The sequence below is a fragment of the Mchenga conophoros genome, linkage group LG5 (assembly GCF_057382185.1).
Source record: "Mchenga conophoros isolate Kocher_MC1m ecotype Shallow Benthic linkage group LG5, M_conophoros_male_GT1.1, whole genome shotgun sequence".
Lineage (NCBI taxonomy): Eukaryota > Metazoa > Chordata > Actinopteri > Cichliformes > Cichlidae > Mchenga > Mchenga conophoros.
In genome coordinates, this window is record NC_140530.1 from 22,954,691 (window position 1) to 22,977,291 (window position 22,601).

The 22,601-nt window shown below is 40.1% G+C and overlaps 2 protein-coding genes across 3 annotated transcripts in view; one reads left to right on the top strand and one right to left on the bottom strand.

The window, feature by feature from the left end:
- The window catches only part of iffo2b (intermediate filament family orphan 2b), a 32,641-nt gene extending 20,408 nt beyond the window's left edge, over nt 1–12,233 (bottom strand). For both annotated transcript variants that reach the window (XM_085274301.1, XM_085274300.1), the window contains exon 1: nt 11,175–12,233. In XM_085274301.1, coding sequence (XP_085130427.1) covers nt 11,175–11,677 — 503 coding nt within the window. In that variant the 5' untranslated portion in view covers nt 11,678–12,233. The remainder of the gene's footprint in view (nt 1–11,174) is intronic.
- Nucleotides 12,234–14,701: 2,468 nt separating this feature from the next.
- Nucleotides 14,702–22,410, top strand: mrto4 (MRT4 homolog, ribosome maturation factor). The gene is made up of 8 exons (XM_085274302.1): nt 14,702–14,797; nt 15,051–15,109; nt 15,217–15,320; nt 18,803–18,884; nt 18,973–19,040; nt 19,124–19,275; nt 20,796–20,872; nt 20,962–22,410. Exons 1-8 carry the CDS (start codon nt 14,770–14,772, stop codon nt 21,109–21,111), a joined length of 720 nt encoding a protein of 239 aa, XP_085130428.1. The 5' UTR covers nt 14,702–14,769; the 3' UTR covers nt 21,112–22,410.
- Nucleotides 22,411–22,601: the final 191 nt, after the last annotated feature.

The following is a 22,601-nucleotide window of genomic DNA, read 5'->3' on the forward strand; positions in this document are numbered from 1 at the left end:
CTGTTTGCTGCTGGCATCACCTCCATGGAAAATAGGACGGCCAGCGTCAGCCTTCAGCAGTCTGTATGATTTAACCAGTCTGCTATGACACTGGTTCATCTGCATATTTTCATACATCTTCTGGAGACTTACTGCAGATTTTATTCGCACGCTGCTCCTAAATACTTTTTTTATTGCAGGTCTGTTTTTAGTCGCAAATGTGGGTGAAACGCTCACGTTTACATTGTTCTTTACATCGCGTGCATCAAACGAAACATCGAATCAAAGAATTTGTATTGAGAACTTTTTATAATCAAATTATTCACCAAATTCGTATGTATTTATTATTATTAGTTTATTAGCTAAGATTATTCATGGCATTATCTAATACACACATGTGCTTGGATGGGGAAATCCAAACCAGTTATTTACTTTGCACAGTTACACATCATCACATGGTGTCTACGCACACACGTCTGTTATCTGGTAACCACAGTGCATGTGGCATCTAACATTTCAACACTTGTCTTTTTATCTTCTCTTATTTTATTTTATTATCTTGAATGCGTTGACATTTTTTTATTAAAAAAAAATTTTCATTTCAATTTTAGTACTTTTTTTTTGGTCACAGTATATTTACACTATATTGAAATATCACTACAGCAACATTTTAACATTAATTTACATTAACTGGTAAAGAAATTCACACATAACACACGTAACATTTCATCCACTATTTAATTAACTGATGGTGAAATATGTTTAGGCATTAACACGCTGCAGTTCTGTACTTGCAGACGTTTAATAAAGCATTTTTTTATTACACCGAGACTAGTCCAGAGATGTAGTACTTCTTTGGAAAAGGACTGGGAAAACAAATAACATTTAGGATTAGAGGTTAGGTACTGGAAAATATAATTAGCGAGTTTGATGGATGTTCTGCCTAAAACCAGACATCTGAGTCTTAGTTTAAATTCCTACAAAAGCAGTGAGCATCGTCATAAGCAAGCATGGTTAAAGCTTCTATAAGCTTTGTTTACGTCAGGGCAGTTTCACGGCTCATATAGCTGCTGCATGTCTTTACTCGGTGGACCAGCTTTTTCAAGATGAACTTGTTGCACCACAACAGGGCACCATGTAGCTTGTGCATAGCTCATGTTCCTGGGTTTTGTTTTTCTTGGATACTTAAAGTAATTTCCACTGATCAAAGCATCTATTTGAATAGAAGGCTTGGTGCAACTCCACTTGTCCTCCCTTCACATTAATGGACTGAAAGATAATTGGGAGCAAGTGTTGTAACATGTCTGACCTGTGCCCAAGCCTTGCTGCACTGGCTTTTCCAAGGTGTAAACTTGACTTGTTTGCACTAAGCACATGTATTATCTAATTGCTTAACTCTCAAAGCCAGTCAAGGGCCCCTTTTCCTTGCCCTGAGGCATACTACAGGAGAACAACCAATATAATGGGCGTTCACAGGTAATTATCAGCAGATTCCAACTCTTTGACCCAAGTTCACCCTGAAAAAATGAATAACTGCTGTAAAAGCGAGGTGTTTATGAAGGCAGTGATTTTATGAACTCCATGGACTTGCAAAGGTGTTGCCACTGTGAAAACACCCCAACTTAATAGTTTGTTTATGCTTACAATAGTTGGCAGTTAAATGTCTGGCGGAAAGACCGAAGAGTTTCCATGATTAACAGTTTCATAATTACTGACATGAACCTGAAAGTGAAATTTTTACAGTGAAGTCGATTATTTTTTTCTTAATTGTTCTTATGCAATTCATTGGCCGCATTAATGTTTTTCTTCTCAGAACTCAAAAGAGGAAAGAATACAAGGATTCATCTGCCTGCGTATCATATTTGTGCAGTATGCAGGAGAGGGAGCGACAAAGCATTGTGACAGAAAATCAGTTTCCCCTGCAGTCTCCATAATCCACACTGCAAACTGACCCCACCCCACATCCTACAAAGAACACTACTCTACTGTTAAGTTGTTATGTTCCCACTGATTTATTCTTGCCCTATTATAGTGCTCTCATAATAGCTCTGGGCTCCTGTCTATTGACTTAACAGACACAAAGATGTTTCGTTGCACAAGAACTGTAAAGACTTAACTGGTAAAAACATCTCATTAAATCCATGTCCTAACAGTTTTATACCTTTGGGAAGGGGGGGGGGGTTCTGCTGTGCAAATGATGTGGATTTGTTAGAATCACTGCAAGTGCATAAGACCACAATCAACAGCTTACAAGTCTGGGCCATGTTTGGGTGGAGTACACAGGGAGTGACATCCCATCAAAGAAATAAAGAAGATCAAGATATTCACTTCTGGCACAAATCCTCACTGGCCAGGGTGTGTACAGTGAAATTATGTGACACATAATAGAACTATGAGACAAACATCGTATTGTACGTCTGTGTACATACACCTGTTTCACGATCACTGTCATATTTCAATTAAATCAGTTGCAACAATCTGAATCTAACGGCCTACAGTTCATGACACTGTTTCATAATGCACTGATGCAGTTTATAATGGATGTAAATGATACACCACTTTCATTAAAGGAACTTTAAAAGCATACAACACTGACAGCATGTAGCACCTATGTTACAGTTTAACATCTCAATGTGTGCTCTAGCCGCTCTACCTCCTGAATTACAGCTGCCCTGGTATTTTATTAGAAACACACTTCAATGTTAAAAGTAATTTGCTGATTTTCTTCATTTTTCTATCCCTGTAAACTGGCTACCTTTTTACTTGGGTTGCTGCACTGATGTGTCAAATATAATCACAACTTCTGAATGACATAAACCACCATGACTTATTCAAGAAAAAAAAATGAAAAGATCAATCACTAATAAACTATGGTTTTCATGTATTATATAAAGTGTTTCCATGAAGAAACACAAAGACATAAGAAATAAAAGAACATTCACTTGAACACTTGGCCTCTGACCTTGAGGTCGAGATCAATGAGATTCAAATTCTTCTAAGATTTTTTTGTAGATATACCTATGGTATCAATTTAAAGCTCCTACGTCGCTTTCTTCTTGAGCTATCGCATTCACAAACGTAGGTGTCCATGCCGCTCGCCCGCACAGCGGGATGATGACTATACTCCATCAGCCTTTCATGGCTGATGGAGTATAGTCAAAGTACAAAAAAATCAAAGGCTAGGTGTATGACCTAGTTTAAAATAGCAATAGCATAATGTACTTGTGTACCAAAATAACCTGAGAAAGGAATACCCACTGCTACTTCAATGGAAAGTCCAACAAAGGAAACAAAGAACAAAAACCAGGAATTGAAAATAAGTAAACAGAGACACAAAGAGTCTGTTAGCTGTGGGGAGCCAAAGCAAGAATAATGTATTCAGTGTCTCTCTACAAGTGGTCAGTCACCAGAAGCAAATTACAGCTATGGTTTGATAAAACACTGCTTAATACGTTGATTAGAACTGTTTTGGATTATTTAAAAGTTAAATATGGTGAGGTTGACAGCAAAATTTAGATTTCTACATCTCATTCGAAATAAAGTGGACTTACATCGCAATAATAAAGTAAGTAAGGAAATAAAATTTATTTATATTGTGCATTAAAAACCAAAGAGCTTTACAATAAAAACGGTTAAAAAAAAAGTTCATTAAGGGTTCTCTGAGTGAGTGTGTGTTTTCAAGTTTCATAAATTCAATTTTTATATTTTAAATTTTAAAATGATTTGAAAAGTAAGTAAATAATTCCTGAGACTGTAACTTTAACTCCATGTAGCTATTGTTTTCATTCACTTTCTTCACATTTTTACAAATTTCAAATGTTTGCCAAGTAGATTTCAGTTATTTTGTTGTAATCTGAATATGCAGTCCTGACTATGGTTAATTCGTTACTAACCAACCCTGCTCAAAATCTACAGAAATGAAATTGTTAGGCACTGCCTCAACCCACAAAGGGTTCCTCAATCTTTGCAAAGTTAGGGTGACAGACAGAGTACCTTATCTCCTCCAATTATAAAGGGGAAATTATATCAATGAAACATTTACATAACAAGGAGAGCATGAGATTTCAGTGCCAAATATAAGAGCCAGCTGACTTTCATATGAGAGCTGATGCTAAATTAAAGTCAGGGGTAACTTGCTTATTAAGTATTGCACTGTACTACTGAAATATCTACTGCCAGAGCTACAGCTTCAGCCTTATTCCTCCTACTCATGTGAGGGAAGTTGGGGAGACATGAAAATACCTGTTAATAGCAGCTTTAATTTAAAAAAATAAAAAAATAAAAAATAAATGCTGCAGTGTCAAAACACATCTCTGATTTATATTTTTAATAACCCTTGATGGTCTTAGCAACAGAGAAATCAACAACAAATGAATGCTTGAATAAAAAGTTACAATATTATCAGCTGAAACGGATGTATTTAGAGATTCAATTTTCTGCGTGTTTTTTTAACAGGTCATGACTAAAAATTGGTGTTAAAATCATTAGTTTAAACAAACATTTACTTTCTTTTGCTGATAATGAAAACGTTGCCACAGAATGTCAAAGCACTTTGGCTACGTTCGCACTGCATGCGAAAGCGTATCAAATCTGACTTTTTTGACCCTATGCGACCCATATCTGATCATGGTATGACAGTGTGAACATCAGTGTGATCCGTCTTTTACGTCACTGACACAAGACAGACGAGTCTCACACTACATTAAGATTTCCACCGAGTTCAAAGGGAGGGCACATGTGGCCTTCTGTGCTGGAAGTTCAAGCGCTGAAACATATTTAACGCCGCTGTCATGCTCTGTATGTTATATATAGTGCCCAAAGTGCCCATATATGTTTTTGGAGTGCCTGGTAAACCAGCACTTCCTCTCGAATAACAAGCTTTAGAAATACAGACATTATTAAGTCAGCACGCTGTGCCAGCATATTAGGAGCTTTAGCTGCAAAAGCATTGCAAACTGAGCAGATCTGAACCGAAAGCCAAAGGCACATTATTAGGTCTATATAAAGATTAGGTCTGTTGATTAATAACTTAATCTGTCTCCTGCTTTCCCTGCAACTGTCGCAAGGCTTTCCAACCTACAAAAAAACCCTTCTGCACAGTCAGTTCAGTCTATATTTGCCATAGCTGCTTACCACCGACAGGTGCATTCCTGCACTTTTAAATATGGCAATGCGCCACTGCTCTCAGCTGTATCGATACCCATGAATAATCAACCACAGCTGCATAGCACAGCAGCAGCTCCAGACACTGAGAGAAGAAAGGCTTGTGAAGGGAGATGGGGAAACACTATAAACTAGGTTTCCTTTTTTGCAACGCCGTTGCTATAGCATTTTCACAGTAAGTGACAGTTTCAGTCAATTATTGTGAACAAATCTCATGAATAGACGAAAAACACTGACTTAAACTACATAGCAATATTATGTATCTACATAAATCTGTCAAATGTAACAAGTTACCAGTAGCAAATTACTTATTTGCAGTCCAAAATCCAAAATTATTCATGATTTTATCAAATAGGCCAGTGCTTCCATTAAAAAACATTACTCACACAGTAGAAAGTAAGGCATCCTCAGGGTGTTCAGACTGATAAACTTTTGGTACTCCTGTGTAGTGGCTACTTGACCTTTCTGGCTCATAATCTTTTACAGCCAAACAATCTCATACCTAAAATACCTCGTCACAAGCTGCATTCATCTGGGGATCTGTTGCCTTCACAGACTCTCTGTGGTGTTGAGAAGAAGGTCCCTCTTCTCTTCCTTCCCAACTTATCTGTGATTTTGGGAATCATTGATCATTAATGTACTTTTGGATAAAAGTTGAGGTGTACAGCAAAGACAAATAAGCAGTATCAGCAGCTCTTTTCCTTTACATATTTCCACTGAGTATAATCCAGGTTTGTAAAGCTTTTAGACCCAACAGAATGGATACGACCTACGATTCTAAAGTCAGCAATTTGCCTTGAAAGATAAAAAAAAACATGTTGTGAACTAAGAAGGAGCATAGACAAACAGTACAGACTCTACTCTGGAGCTCAGTAGCCTGAGAGAACTGATCTCTCTTTCTCTTGCTCTGTATCTCAGCAGCAGGGTGCCTTCCACTTTCAGAGGCCCCAGTTCAGTGCAGCGGCTGATTGCCAGGATGTGGCGCAGGGCTGGCTGGATGTTGAAGCCTTGGTGCTAGGTGACGGCTTAGAGAAAATCCCTCTCCTGAATAGACGGCCTGGATTATAAGCAGGGCAGGTCAGCACCACAGACACACACAAAGGCTCAGGAGCTCATCAGCACAGCGCTTTGCTCTTCATCAGGAAATATGATATTTGAAACGCAATGCAGGCGCTGACTTTGGAATTGCAGTTTACCTCTCCCTGTAATTTGTTAAAGTAGTTTACTGATTTTCAAAGGAGAGGCTCAGCTTCGATGTTCACCTCTTTGACGCACAGGAACCGAGATCAAAGGCTCGGGAAAAGTGTCTTTACTGAATTCTCATCGCATTGATCCACGCACGGCTAAATTCAGCAACGTGAATTATTCATGCCGGAAGAACATACCCTGGAGGCCCAGTGACTGTTCTGCCTCCCCCTGTCTCCACACTGTGATCCAGCAGGACAGTTGTTTGGCCTCAGATCACTGATGAAATAAACAACCAATTAGGAGTGGCCACCACAACGACTGGGAACCGCCGATCTCATATCTCAACTGGAGCTCAGCCTCTCACTGACATGTCCTTTAACGCTGCAGTGGGAACTACACTGGAAAAGCTGGTTATAATAATGCAAATTATACAGCTCTCAGAATTTGTATTCATCAGCTCTACTTAACATAAATGCATGCCGTCTACAGTATCATTTATGTACTTCTCTTTTATCTTATATTTTTATGCACCTATTTGAAAATGTATCAGCACGTTATTTCCAAGAATAACTGCCGTCTTTCACTCCCTGCCTGTCCTCCTGTGCGGCAATCTGCATAATGGCTAAAGCCATCTGGGGTATCTCTGTGCAAAAAATATAAAATGCAAAACTTTAAGCAAATTGCCACCGCCTATGAAGACAAGACAACTGTCACAGTGAACTGGAAACACTATCTGTTCTTAGCGTGTGTTGCCGGTTGTCAGATATGCTCATCGGCTTCAGCAACGCTTCTCATGGCCTTTCAAACATTATCACATAATGACGGCAATTACTGGGAGAGTCACACTGACACCCCCAAGTGATAAAAGCATAATGAAGAAGGAGGAATAAAAACAGTGTGAACTGGGTGTGCTGGCAATGACCTTACCCATCTTCCTTTGCACGGCTGTGACAGAAATGTAACCCCACAGTCCCGACATTGTGGCATTACGTGGATACTCATTTAAGTTGGTTGTCTGATTTGTAGCGCTTCTTCTTTGACAATAGGTGCAGTATGCTAGTGTGCGGGAGACAGACAGTGGGACTGTGTGTGTTTGAGCAGGGAGACTTTTTCACATGACAGCAATGAATTAAAAGAAAGAATCTGATAGGTTAGGTAAGACTTTGGATAAAATCCACACGAAGTTAAGAGCTTTTCCAGATGCACAAATACAGATTAGCTTTGAAAGAACATGCTGTTCTCTATACAAATAGGATTTTGAACAATGGAGAGAAACTGATTTGGATACAGGATTGAGGCCAGTTGAGATTTTTGGAACAATGAATTTTGAACATTTTATTTGTGATAGTGCATCGCACAACAACTCGATTTCTTCTTCTCTGTCTCAGTCTGCACCTGCAGCAGATCTTTCTTAAATGTAAATCATTCCTTAATGAACTCACACTTTTGGTTGCTGAACTGCACTAACTATACACTCATCGACCACCTTCGGTACACCCAGCTAGAAGTGAGTTGAAACTCTTTTGTCTTCAGAGCTGACTTAATTCTTCATGACATAGATTCAAACGGTTGCTAGAAACATCCCTCAGAGATTCTGGTCCATATTGACATGTTAGTATCACACAGTCGCTGCAGATTTGTCAGCTGCACATCCCAAACGTGCTCTACTGGACTGATGTCTGATGATTTGAGCACATTGAACTTTTTGTCATGTTAAGGATGCCAGTTTGAGATGATCTGAGCTTTGTGACATGACGCATTATTCTGCTGGAAGCATCCATCAGCAGATGATACAATGATAAAAAAAAACGATACTCACTTGGTGCTAAGGGTACCATAGAATATCAACCACACTGTATGACCACCACAAGCCTAAACCACTAATGGAAGGCAGGATGGATCCTTGTTTTTAGGTTGTTTACATCAAATTCTGACCCTACCTCTGAAATTGTAACTCATCAGACCAGGCAATGTTTTTCCAGTCTTCTATTGTCAAATTTTGGTGAGTCCATGCGAAACGTAGCCTCTACTGCTGCTAAACAGGTTGTTGTGCATTCAGAAATGTACCTCTGCATACTTTGTTTATAATGAGTGGTTACTTCAGTTACTGTTGCTCTCCTATCAGCCAGAAGTGATCTGGTCATTCTCCTCTGACATTAACAAGAGCTTTCACCTAGAGCCGCTCACTGCTTTAAAGTAGTAGATGAGCAGTTTCTGAAATACTCAGACCAGCTCGTTTGGCACCAAAACCACATCACATTCAAACTCACTTAAACCTTTCTTCCCCATTCTGATGCTTTGATGATGGTTTGAAGTTCAGCAGGCCATCTTGACCATGTCTACAAGCCCAAATTCATTGCGCTGTTACCCTGTGAATGGCTGATTAGCTATTTGCATTTAGAAGACAAACAGATGTACCTAACAAAGTGGTTATCTCTACCTCTTTTGTTGTATTTCATATATTTTCTTTGAGAAAAACATTCTTTTTCTGTGTCTTAGATGCTTTAATGGTCTCCATTAGCACTGCTCACATACATAACAGATGATGAAAAAGGATTTTTTTAAAACATTATATAGTATAGTCTATAAAACAATAGAGTTACAACATCTGCAAGCAGGTTTATGGTTGTTTATATTGTAGCTGTTAACCTGTGAATATTTTTGCAAATTTATAATTACTTAAGTTCAAATTTAAGGTGAAATTTAAGTTCAAAGATTAGACAGATTGTTAAAATTTGTTACTTAAGTTTCATTTTGATGTTTCTTGGAATTCTGACCAGGGTTTTTTTCTATTTCTGTTAATCTGGTGTTTAGCATTAATCTCCCTTCTATGTATTCAAGCAGCCTCTGCAACATAACCTCTCATGAAATTAGTTCAGAGTGCATTGTTTTACCTCTTGGTCAGAAAGAGCTTCACTGTAAAATGTCAGAAGTAAACATCTGAACAGCTCATGGTAACCATGTTGGAATGCAAGCGGCCAAATCAGAAACAAGACAACTGCCGATCCATCTTTTTGTGCGTGTCCACACTGCTAAAACTTTAATAAATCACCCTGAATGTGGGAGAGCACTGTGGTGGCCTCCATGGGGAATGAAGACGCCTTACAAAGCAGTCTGTACCACACAGAGAGGGACGAAGGGGTGGAGGGCCTGCAGAAGGGTGGAGCGAAGGAATGGCTGAACACAAAGAACACAGAACAGAAAAGGCATGGCAGGATGGGGCTCAGGGATTGAATGCTGAAACGTGACAGTAGTAAAGAGGATTTAGACTGGGAGACAGAAAGAAAAGCAGGGCAGTGAACTCAGCGATGATGCAATTATCAAGCTCAGAGCAAGGAGGGAAAGAGAGAGGCAGGCAAATCGATAACAATGATTATTGGCCCATAAAAACATGCTTGGAATGCACTTTGTTTGTCACTTATCCAGGTGTAAAAGAAATTCCACAACTCTTGTGATTTAATATACATTTTAAAAGCAAACATGTAAAGTCATTTTTGCCAAAAAAAGATCCAGATCTTGGATTTCAGCTGCAGGAATTTTAAATCTGGCCACTCTCCCAGTCACTGCACTTTATCGTCCACAGCAGAAATGCACAAAAAAGGATATGCTGGTGTTACAGGAATGACTGGACAGGATATCCAGTTTCCCAGAGGAGTGGGAGAACACACACATTCTGTGTCACTGAGTCAGTGTGCTCACACGGAAGTAAGCGTTCGTCATAGACGACCTCACCGACCAGACAGAGGCCTGTAAAAATGCCTCTCTGCTTGAATCATGACGCCAAACAGAAGCAGGCGGTTGCTTGGTAATCCCCACACCCCTCCAGTAGCCGGCCAAGACGGCCAGCAGTCACACACTCACAGTCAGCTGGGGATCCTACAGTGAGTCCACAGGCGGACACAATTAGTATGACTAAAAAGAGAACAATTGCTGAAAACTGAGCCGTGCAAAGGAATTTCCGCAGAAATGGGAAAAAAACGGGATCAGTTAAATTCATGGAAAAACGTGTTTGGTTAACTAAAGTGCCAAACAGCCACTCGGCTCTGAATACTTCATGGGATGTACTAGCTCAAGTGACACTCTGTCACTGTGATAGCTGTCATCACGCTCCTCTATACCTGTCAGATGAGCATCTGGATATATTGTCTAACCACGTCCACACGGGAGAAGAAAAGCCACAATAATAAGTTAGAAGTGACAACATGAGCCAAAATTACCAATCATGTCTCTTAATAAACTTTTTTCCCCCTTGACAGACAGATCAGTCCTCGTGTTCGGCTAACTTCAATCCAAAGTAAATGTAGAAGTTTATAAAGAGACAAATGTGTGGTTTGTCTTGTGGAAACTTTAAAGACTACTTGAAAACTGGCTGAGTTCCTGCCTAACTTCCCAAATACTGAGAAACAGTTTTGCTCAAAAGTGAACTATTTAACATGTGAGAAGTGTATTCAATAGCAATTATATTCCCAGATTTACTGTAAAGGAAAACATGTTTCCCCTCATTGAATGAGTCAGACCTTTTGTGTAACTGATTACAATCTAGAGTATAATATGGAATAATTGCAGGTATTGTGTGTCTGTCCGTTACGATATGACATGTCTTTTAAACTTTTCAGTATCTTTGTGTCTGTGCATCTATGTAAATGCAAAGGAAAGAGCTTAAGGGAACAGCTTCCCTATTAGCAGCTTTTTATCAAGAAATACATTTTCACCATTCACTCAAGGCCTTAAATTTCTTGCTGCTCCCCTGCAAACTACAACTGGACATATCCTAGCGTGAGATTATTTGAGCATATAAAATACCCGCACACAACTTTCACATTAATAGTGTTTACTTTACTCACTTTTTCCTGTACTCGTCCCTCTCCCGCTTGACTTTGGCCAGCACGTTATACAGAGCCCTCAGTTCTGGGGTAATTGTGTCAATTTGGACACCAACTCCGTCCGGATGCGTCCATGTCACCCCGGGCCCTTGCAGGGTCTCAAAGCGCTCCCCTTGCCTCCTGACGTGGGTGAAACTCCAGATGGTGCCCGGCAGTCTCGACTCGGGACCGTCCGTCTGCACGGCGACTTCACGGGTGTAAAGGTGGCGGTACTGCGGTCTCTGCAGAGCTTGCTGCAGCTGGCTTTCCAGCAGTTTGTTTCTCCTCTCTAACTCGTGCACTTTGGCGAGGAAGCAGCGGAAACGCAGGTTGAGGGTTTTCAGCACGTGGATGTTGGAGCCCAGGTCGTTTCGCAGGGCGCTGGTCACCGCGCCCGACCCGGTGGGAGCGCTGCAGACCGGACCGGACGGAGTATCGGAGAAAAACAGCGAGCTCATGTTGGTAAATAACAAAACTCCGTTCATCCACCTATGGCTCTGTCTGGTTTAAATAAAACAGCAACACTTGTGGTTTCTTTATCGCTGCATATTGCTTGAAAATCCCTCACTCCCTCGGGGTGAGTTTCTCTTTACAATGCAGATGCAGACAGTGATTCAGTGATTGAGCAACTGGAGAAGGGTTGACCATCACTATCCCCGCTGCTGCTACTGGACGTTTAAACCCGAGATATTAACAAAGACCCCCTTCAGCGTGGCGTGGGTTCACACAACGAACCAGAAAAGTCCCTTAAGAGACACAGCGAGCATCATCTTCTGAAGGACCGAGAGGTTTGACGCAGACCGCAAGAATCTCCAGCAGCAGCAGCAGCACTTCCCGTCACCCTCATGTCTCCGTCTGCCTTTGCTTTGTCAGGAGCTGCTGATGCTGTGCGAGTACATATAGCCAGCCGACAGAGGAGGAAAATGGTCCACCTTCTTTCTTTATCATGCCCAGTTTACCGCGGCTGTATCCGGTCTCCATGTGGCGCGGTGTGGCAGGATGCAGCGCCGCAAAGCCCGGCCTCTCCGCGGATCATGTTGCAAAGTGCTAAACTAGGCACTATCACCTCTAGGAGCCCCTCCCACCTCCCTACCCCTGTCTCTCTCACACACACACACACTGACGAAAGGGATCGACGGGCTGAGGAAGGCTTAAGTCTAATTAATAGGATAAAGTGAACTATAACCTAATTTCTTTTCTTATGCGCTTTAAAGTCAGGCCTGGCGTTTTTGTGCGTTTATTAGAATAATGAATTGTTTCTTTTATTTAAACAAGTATCAATATGAAACCTTTACCACAATAATAAACGTGTATATTTTTTATAGGGACGCACAATGTGGCAGTTTCTGTCTGCACTGTATTACTGTATTACTCTGTATGTGATATGTTTGAGTTTTAGCGAAGTCACAGTCTGATTTGTTGTTGTTTTTTCAAATTCCATAGGCCTGCAGTATATTTCCAAAATATTGTATTTGAATAATAATAATTGTATAATATTGTATAAAAACACACACACAGGACCTGCATTTACAGCATCGGTGCAAAGAAGAGAAATAAGAGAGGGCTATTATGTCCTTATGAAGGAATCATTCGAACATTGTATGTTTTTTTACGTTTATTTGCTTTCGTTTTGATTTCCTTTCTTCTTGTCTTGTCCTAACATGTCTTATGCCTTTTTGATGTTACCTCTTTATTATTATGTCATACAGTATACACCTATAGTCTGTAGGATTATCAGGATCATTATGTGAAAGGGTGATATCACAGTGGATAAATCTATGATTACATCATTTCCGAAGCTGACAAAATGCCCCTCGTGCCCAAACAACTCATAAAGGCCCAAACTTGAACAAGTGGAAATCTTTTGCAAAAAAAACCCAAAGACAGACACGGTTATAAGAGCAAGTGGCTCAAGCAAGTATGCACCTTTGACCATTTTATACATTTGTCACATTCGGCTACTACACTTATGAAGTTGTTTTGCTCATGCGCCACCTAGCGGATTATTCCGTCCATTGTCCCTATTATCTTAGAATTAACTTTGCATCTTCATCCAAGTCCAAAGACATTTTAGTTCAGAAATAAGTGATGCAAACAGACCAGGTTCCTCATTAATTTTCCTTCTATTGGCTTATTATTTTTGCTACAAAGTAAGCCATTTTAAATAACTCATCTTAAATAAGTTGTGCTGCCAAATTTCATGTATTTCTAGAGGAGACGAATGTCTTGCTTATAAACTGCTATGAACACTGGTGTTAGATCTTTAGTAATTTATTTAATTCATGTATTCCATTATATACATTATTTATTCCAAAAGTTATTCAATAGCACATAACAAAATCGATGATAGATGAAGTTGCTGCAATAGGTCTAGGCTGCTGGGGATTCAGATGATGCACTGAATTTTCTTCTTCAGTCACGTTTTTCATTTACTATGCGTTTATACAGCTCTCTGTATTTAGTTATTATTAATTTCTGGCTCTCTTTCACTGCATGTTTCTGATCTGTCTTCATCTACTAACCCCTAACCGGTATAGTGGCAGATGGTTGCCTCTCCTTGGTTGGTTCTCCTGCAGGTTTCTTCCTGTTCAAAGGGACCTTTTCCTCCCTGGGTTCACATATGATTGAGGGTGGCTCGATCCCTGGCTCCTCCAGTGCGTGTATAACATGTTATCAAGCACCATCACTGTGCCTAGTTTGATGCGAAATGTATTATTTAATCCATAGGCTGTTACAAGGTGTCAAACTCTGGCCCGCGGGCCAAATTACTATCAGAGCTGGCCTACTGGTATTATACAGCAAATATATATACTGTTTAGTATTAAGCTTTGCTTGTTCCATATTCAGTTTTTTAGCAAAATGTGTTTGAGTCCATAAGAAAAGATTCATTCTTATATCTGGAGGAATAAATATATTTCAATAAATATCAACGTTAGCCTGCGACTTTGTTCCAGTTTTGAATTTTGGCCCACTGTGTTTTTGAGTTTGACACCCCTGATTTAATCCATCCATCCTCTTCAGTTTATCCTTTTCAGGGTCGCGGGTAGGTGTGTGTGGGGGGGGGGGGGGCTGGTGTCTGGGTACACCCTGGACAGGTCACCAGTCTGTCGCTGGGCTAACACACGGACACAGACAACCATTCGCACCTAAAGGCAATTTATCGTTTCCAATTAACCTATACCCGCTAGCTGCATGTCTGGATTGCGGGAGGAATCCGGACTACCCGGAGAGAACCCAGGCAAACACGGGGAGGACATGCAAACGTACAGACACACTGATGGTGGGATTGAACTCAGGACCTTCTTGCTGTAAAGCAACAGTGCTTACCACCGTGCTGCCCATATCATTTAATCTTACTGTGTAATTTATTTCAATTCAGTGTTATTTATATAGCAGCAAATCACAATATCTTAAGGTGACAAAATTATAGAAGTCAAGCATTTATTGTTATTAATACATATATAACGCTTTTTTTTTATGTCAGGCAGTACACGGTCAGCCATGCTAAACAGAAACACTTGGGGTCCTTCCACTTCACGTGTGTGTGTCTGCTGCTGTGGCATCGTGAGGAGGAATCATGCCGAAATCAAAGAGAGATAAGAAGAGTGAGTAAAGCACAGTACATCTTTTTCAAGTGTAAAAGCATATGGGCGTCGGTGAAGTGTTTTAAGTGATGTTGTATTTGTAAAACTTCTTTTTCACTAGTGAAAGCTACCAAAAGTGAGCTAACTAAAGCTAGCGTTAGCTTAACTGCCTCAGCATGGTTGTACTCCTGGCTGCTCATTGATACATGCACGTGTATACGCAAACTGCTGGCTGACATTTGTTCATCGTGAGTTTTCGCATTTTTCTCCTCAGTTTCTTTAACGAAAACAGCCAAGAAGGGGCTGGAGTCAAAACAGAAGCTAATTCAGGAGGTGAGTATTTTCAGTGCTGCAGTCACCATCTTGTACGTGTTAAGTTCAGCTAGGCTAGGTCTGTTCCAAAACACCTGAAGTACCTAAACCTCATTTCTATTCTTTAGTTGCGGGAATGTGTGGACACCTACAGAAACCTGTTCATATTCTCGGTGGCTAATATGAGGAATAACAAGCTGAAAGACATCCGGACAGCGTGGAAACACAGCAGGTAATAATGACATCTCCAAAAGTTGATTCTGTTCATCTGGACGTAGCGTTTTCAGTGGGAGAAACGTTTCGTCACTCATCCAAGTGACTTCTTCAGTCTCAGCTGACTGCCGGTTTCCCCAGTCTTATAAACAGTACATTTGCATAATGACCGAAACCAGCCCACTGAAGGAACAATGGGGTGGGAGGTCAGTTCCTTCATCATGATTATGCAAATTCTCATGACCATTGATCAACAACTACTGATCAAAGCCCACTGATCAATAGCCATGAGTACCATTCACAGAGAGTTGGGGAATGGCTGCAATCACAGCATTGTACGATGGCGAAAGATATACCCCTAGGCCCCCTCCTCGATTCAGAGATGGTCTTTCCCTTTTCACTTCAGGTAATGACATCTTAGGGTTCTGATTTCAAGGCTCAGTCCTAGTACTGCACTAAGGTACAGTGGGGCAAAAAAGTATTTAGTCAGCCACCGATTGTGCAAGTTCCCCCACTTAAAATGATGACAGAGGTCAGTAATTTGCACCAGAGGTACACTTCAACTGTGAGAGACAGAATGTGAAAAAAAATCCATGAATCCACATGGTAGGATTTGTAAAGAATTTATTCGTAAATTAGGGTGGAAAATAAGTATTTGGTCACCTCAAACAAGGAAAATCTCTGGCTCTCACAGACCTGTAACGTCTTTTGTAAGAAGCTTTTCTGTCCCCCACTCATTACCTGTATGAATGGCACCTGTTTGAACTCATCATCTGTATAAAAGACACCTGTCCACAGCCTCAAACAGTCAGACTCCAAACTCCGCCATGGCCAAGACCAAAGAGCTTTCGAAGGACACCAGGAAAAGTATTGTAGACCTGCACCAGACTGGGAAGAGTGAATCTACAATAGGCAAGCAGCTTGGTGTGAAGAAATCAACTGTGGGAGCAATCATCAGAAAATGGAAGACATACAAGACCACTGATAATCTCCCTCGATCTGGGGCTCCACGCAAGATCTCATCCCGTGGGGTCAAAATGATCATGAGAACGGTGAGCAAAGATCCCAGAACCACACGGGGGGACCTGGTGAATGACCTGCAGAGAGCTGGGACCAAAGTAACAAAGGTCACCATCAGTAACACACTACAACGGCAGGGAATCAAATCCCGCAGTGCCAGACGTGTTCCGCTGCTGAAGCCAGTGCATGTCCAGGTCCGTCTGAAGTTTGCCAGAGAGCACATGGATGATACGGCAGAAGATTGGGAGAATGTCATGTGGTCAGATGAAACCAAAGTAGAACTTTTTGGTATAAACTCAACTCGTCGTGTTTGGAGGAAGAAGAATACTGAGTTGCATCCCAAGAACACCATACCTACTGTGAAGCATGGGGGTGGAAACATCATGCTATGGGGCTGTTTTTCTGCCAAGGGGACAGGACGACTGATCCGTGTTAAGGACAGAATGAATGGGGCCATGTATCGTGAGATTTTGAGCCAAAACCTCCTTCCATCAGTGAGAACTTTGAAGATGAAACGAGGCTGGGTCTTCCAACATGACAATGATCCAAAACACACCGCCTGGGCAACAAAGGAGTGGCTCCGTAAGAAGCATTTGAAAGTCCTGGAGTGGCCTGGCCAGTCTCCAGACCTCAACCCCATAGAAAATCTGTGGCGGGAGTTGAAAGTCCGTGTTGCTCGGCGACAGCCCCAAAACATCACTGCTCTGGAGAAGATCTGCATGGAGGAATGGGCCAAAATACCAGATACTGTGTGTGCAAACCTGGTAAAGACCTATAGTAAACGTTTGACCTCTGTTATTGCCAACAAAGGTTATGTTACAAAGTATTGAGTTGTATTTTTGTTATTGACCAAATACTTATTTTCCACCCTGATTTACGAATAAATTCTTTACAAATCCTACCATGTGGATTCATGGATTTTTTTTTCACAGTCTGTCTCTCACAGTTGAAGTGTACCTCTGGTGCAAATTACTGACCTCTGTCATCATTTTAAGTGGGGGAACTTGCACAATCGGTGGCTGACTAAATACTTTTTTGCCCCACTGTACGTGTGTGTGTATCAAGGATCGGGTTGCACTTGGTTTTCTCGGTGGCATTGCCACCTCTACTTATGTTGGAGCCCTTCGAGGAAGAAATTATTACATGGACAACCCCAATTTGTAAGATATTGGGATGCTGTGTAAAATATAGATATGACGTGTAAATCACCTAAACCCATATCCACAATAGAACTTAGAAAACGTATCAAATTTTTTGAACTGAAAAAAGGTAAAAATCTAGCTTAGTTTGAATTTGATAGCAGCAAAATATGGACGCCCTGTTTTCCAGACTAAAGAACTTGTTATCAGAACTTGGGTAAAAACCTGGATCAGTGTCTACATGTTTGGAAAGTACTCAGAGGTATATAAAGGTTTAAACATACTCCCATCCATCCATGTTTCAGCAAGAAAATGCTAATGCATATATTACAACAGCATGACTAATAAGTAGAACAGTCTGGGCGCTAAAGTAGACTGTCTAATATGTAGACCTATGACCAACTAAAAGCATTTGGCATGAAAAATATGACAAAGAATGTGTGAATGTTAGATAGAAAACACTTAGAGATAGAAAACAGTGCATGTATGAACGTTTATTTGAATTATATATGTTGTATAAAGCACTTTGAATGCTCAAGAAGGAGTCCATTTACCATGAAATTTGCAAAATATTGCTTTAGGTTTTTCCTTGTCTTAATTTTATTTGAGTGCAGTAGTGCGAGCAGGTATATGGCAAGGTCATAGAAACTTTAAAAAATTCAGATTTTGTGGCCAATTTCCTCTAGATTGCATGTGTTCTTCTTTAGGTGTCAGTTTTCCACTGTCGTATAGTATGAGGCATCAGTTACAGTCTCTAACGACTACATTTTCCCCCTCATCTTAAGTTGCCTGTTAGTAGGCTTGATTATTTTAACAGAGCCAGTAAGTAGGATGCACTTCTGCAGTTACAGTCAAGTGGAGGTAAAATTACATCAAAGAGAAGAGGAGGAGAAATTGAATTAAAGGCATGAAACAGAGTTTTCTATAGGTTAGTCTTTTGTGTGTAGAAGAGATACTATTTTGGGGGTTTCTTGCTTATAACTCCTTTTTAAGTATGGAAATTAAAGTTTTTGGTAAAATAGTACAATTAATATACACGTTGACTATGGGATAAGGAACATTACTGAATGGGTACAATAGTGTGGATTTTTCTAGAAGAAAAGTAACCATATTATCTCATAGTTAAACATCTTGTCTATTGATTGTTATTGGTCAGCAATCAGCTTAAATATCAATCATTTTTTAAAAAGTCAGCATCATTATGATTTGTGTTTTGTTTTTTTTATGAATCCTATCTTGCAGCATGTTGATATGAACCAAAGTTCTCAAAAATGTTAAACAAGTATTTGGAAAGAGCCTATATTTATTCAACAGCGTAAATGATCTCATCTCTGTTCCACAGATTCTTCTTCGGCAAAAATAAAGTCATGATTATTGCTCTGGGGAAAAGAGATACAGATGAATACAAAGATAATTTGCACAAGGTAAGCAAGATCTCAGACAAACTTGAAAAGTTACTGCTGTGGTTTACTGCCGCCACTCAATATGTTTATTCCTTTTGATAATGTTCAGGTCGGCAAGCATCTGCGTGGAGAAGTGGGTGTACTATTCACAAATAAAACAAAGGAGGAAGTACAAGAGTAAGGCTTTGCTAAATTCATCTTTGTTGCTGTGATCCTCCAATGTCTTCATTGAATCACTAAGCGATGTTCTTTACCCACAGATATTTCAGTCATTTCAAAGAGGTGGATTATGCTCGCGCAGGAAACCAGGCTCAGATGGATGTGACGCTGGATGAGGGACCCCTTGAACAGTTTACTCACTCAATGGAACCCCAGTTGAGGCAATTAGGGCTTCCTACTGCTCTAAAGAAAGGTGAGATTAAAGGACTGTTCTCGTCACCCACTACAACACCGTGGCTCAATGGATTTTAACTTTTTAAAATTGGTATTAATTAATGGAGGTCTGTGACTTGACAAATCACAATCTGTATATAAAAGATGGTTGTAGCTTCCAGGACTGAAAAGTGTAATCAATGTGGAAGTGGCTTAAACTGACGTTCTTTATAATGATCAGCATGTGGCATCTGGTTAAAAAAAAAAAAGACTACAGAAGTCCAAGTAAATGCTTCCCTGTACTACAGAGCTGTTACTTGCCCTAACATTGGTAATTATGCTCAGAAGTCGCACGAAGGTGATTATCAGCTCAGTAAAGTCAGCCCAGAGTTTCCACCATCAATCCCCAAAAAAGGCAATGTTTGCAGCATATGGTCACTCACAAACATGGACAGGTATTGTTACAGCAGACTGGCATACTTTACAAATAAAAAAAGTAAAATATGTTAGATCAAAAAAGGTTCAAAAGCTCTCGAGGAATATATCTGTGCGTTAAGTGGTGTGGTTAGCAAGATTGTAAAAGTGCGAAGTAAAATCTATTTATTTTCCCAGGAGGGGAAACGTGGCAAAGACCTATCAGTAAAACTGCCCTGTCATTAAACATGGCAAGCTCTGACTGTAATTACAGTTAAATTAAAGTGTTGCCTAAGTGTAAGTAGTTTTCCCCAGTGGTTTAGCTGCAACCCCAGTGGTTTGAAACAGGCTGTATGTGTGCATAAAACAAAATCGTACTTCAAACTAGTAAGTGGACTCATTTTTCTGAAGTCAATAAGTTCAAGGTTTAGGATATTGCTGTATTAACAATTGTAGAAAATGTCAAATTACTTGCCCGTATAAAATTGTTAGTAGAAAGCAGGAGAGAAAAAATGGATGAATAAAGTTGCTCCGAGGAATTTCTTTGGACCTTCATGGAAGGACAGACTTGATATTTGCATCTGTGCTATATTCTGGAGAAATGATTGGTCACTGGTTTTGTGTGTTGATCTCTTATCTTAAACATGATCTGCTACAAAGCAGGTTAGGGCTGATGTTACCATGGCGATATACCGTAGTAAGACGTGAACAACCTTTGTAATGTAAAAACTTGAAGTTGGCTTAATAAGCCCCAAATCGTTTTTCCGTAGTATAGGTGAGTTTATAGCCTCTGTCAAATGATGTTCAGCTTGTGAATAAGATGCATGTAAGGTGAAAAAGGACGATGAGACAGAACAGGGCAGACCAAACCTGTGACTGACAAGTGGCCATCGTGTGACGGTGCTGTGTCAGTCTTTTGTTTTAGCTCCACCCCTCACATCTTATTTCAATACTGAAAGATGGCAACAGCAGGTTGAGGCTTCACTATAAGTGGGAGATGTATTGTAGCTACAGTATATACAGTCTATGTAAGCAATATCAGGCTTCTGCTTCAAATCAGGTCCGAGTCGGTATTAGTGTGTTCACGAAATGTGTGAATTCACTGCTTTTAAATATAAAGCCAACTTCTTTTATCTTGTGCTACAGGAGTGGTAACACTGCTGAAGGACTATGAAGTTTGTAAAGAGGGGGACACGCTCACTCCAGAGCAGGCTCGTATTCTGGTGAGTTCTTGTTTTTTACTTGATTAAAAATGTTGACTGTCACACACTAAATGTATTTCTGTTGACTGAGGGTTGTTTTTTGTCCACAGAAACTCTTTGGTATTGAGATGGCAGAATTCAAGGTGCAGATCAAGTGTATGTGGAACTCAGAAACAGGCGAGTTTGAGAACTTCGCTGGTGAGGAAGAGTCTATGCAGGATGAGGAAGATGATAACGATGATGAAGATGATGCAGAATGAAACTTCTGCAAGGCGGGAGAATTTTTAAGAAAATTCCTGCTTTCAAAAGCAGACGGACATTTCATTTAGCTTTCATCCTGACACCCAGTGCTGCAGTCTGTAGTCTCTCTGGTCTTTTTATACCTACAAAACATGAACTTCTGTCCTTCATCTTGAATTTTAGTTTTGGACAATGTGGACTGTATTCAGAGGATTAAATCGTTTGTGATGTCATTGTTCTCCAAGTTCCCTCAGCACAGTGAGGGACTGATATTGTGTGGAAGTCCCTTTCCTTTCAAACACCAATGTAAATCACTGTTCATGTTAAACCAACACTCATGAATAATATACACGTTTTGTTGATGTGACAAATTTAATCCAGATTCTTCAGAAAGTTATTTTTCCACAAAAGAGTATTAATGGGGTTTTCTTTTTGTATAGACATGACAATGAAGTGCTCTTTGATTAAAAATGGAAAAGGTGTACTGATCTATTCCAAGGACAGAAAATGTACACTTCAGGGGAGAATTCAAAAAACCTAATTAAGTGTAATTAGGGAAAAAAAATTCTGTAAAATTAAATGACCAAGAAGGTTCTCATCTGAAGTAGTCTGGACAGTCGTGGGCTATGAGATTCCGACACTGCTATGGCAAGGGTTTCATGAGATTATAGCTCGTAGTAAGGTTATGAGCAGCTGTAGCTATTTAATATAAATACTCAAAACAGGAATTGCACAGCTGGAGTCTGTTAATTTATTAAGAGATGTATATGTGGAGGATTTGTTACAATTTAAAAATGGGAACAAAATCTTGGTCATTACAGAATATGTAGTTTACGTGCAGCATCTCCTATTCACTTGGTATTTTGTGGTATTTTCTTTCTAAAAGAATCCATTTCAAATATTACAAACCTGCAGACAATAAGAAAAACACTCGTGTTTTGTTCTACCTCCAGTAGGGGCATTTCCACTGCACTAAAACATAATTACAGTTATTAAAAACTAGTTAAAATCTTTCAGTGGAAAAACAAAGGCTGTGTAACTACTGACTCTTGGGATAGTTTTCAGAAAATAGGAGACTTCATTTCAGGCTTACTGGTACATCACAGTGTTTCAGTGGTAACTCATAGTTCTTCATTTTCAGGTTTCCAATAGTAGCAATTTGAAATGAAATTATTATTATTTTAACCGTATGGCTAATCTTTACCTGGTGAATACATAAATTACCATGAGCATAACATTTTTTGTCACTGCAACTGTCCATGTGGGTACCTTAAGCTGAGAGTGATGATGCATCCAGCGCATAGCAGCAGAAGTCAGTGAGGGTTTCTCTGACCCGTACGCTGTTTCCAAAGTATCTTCCACAGAGCAGGAGCACAATCACGGTTATGGTTAACAAAAACAACATAAAACAATTTGTTGGTACAGATCTTCACCTGTCTCTGTATGCTGCAGCCCAGCTGTTACCAAAGAATCGTCCTGCAGGCTGGGAGCCATCTTTATCTTCATAGTG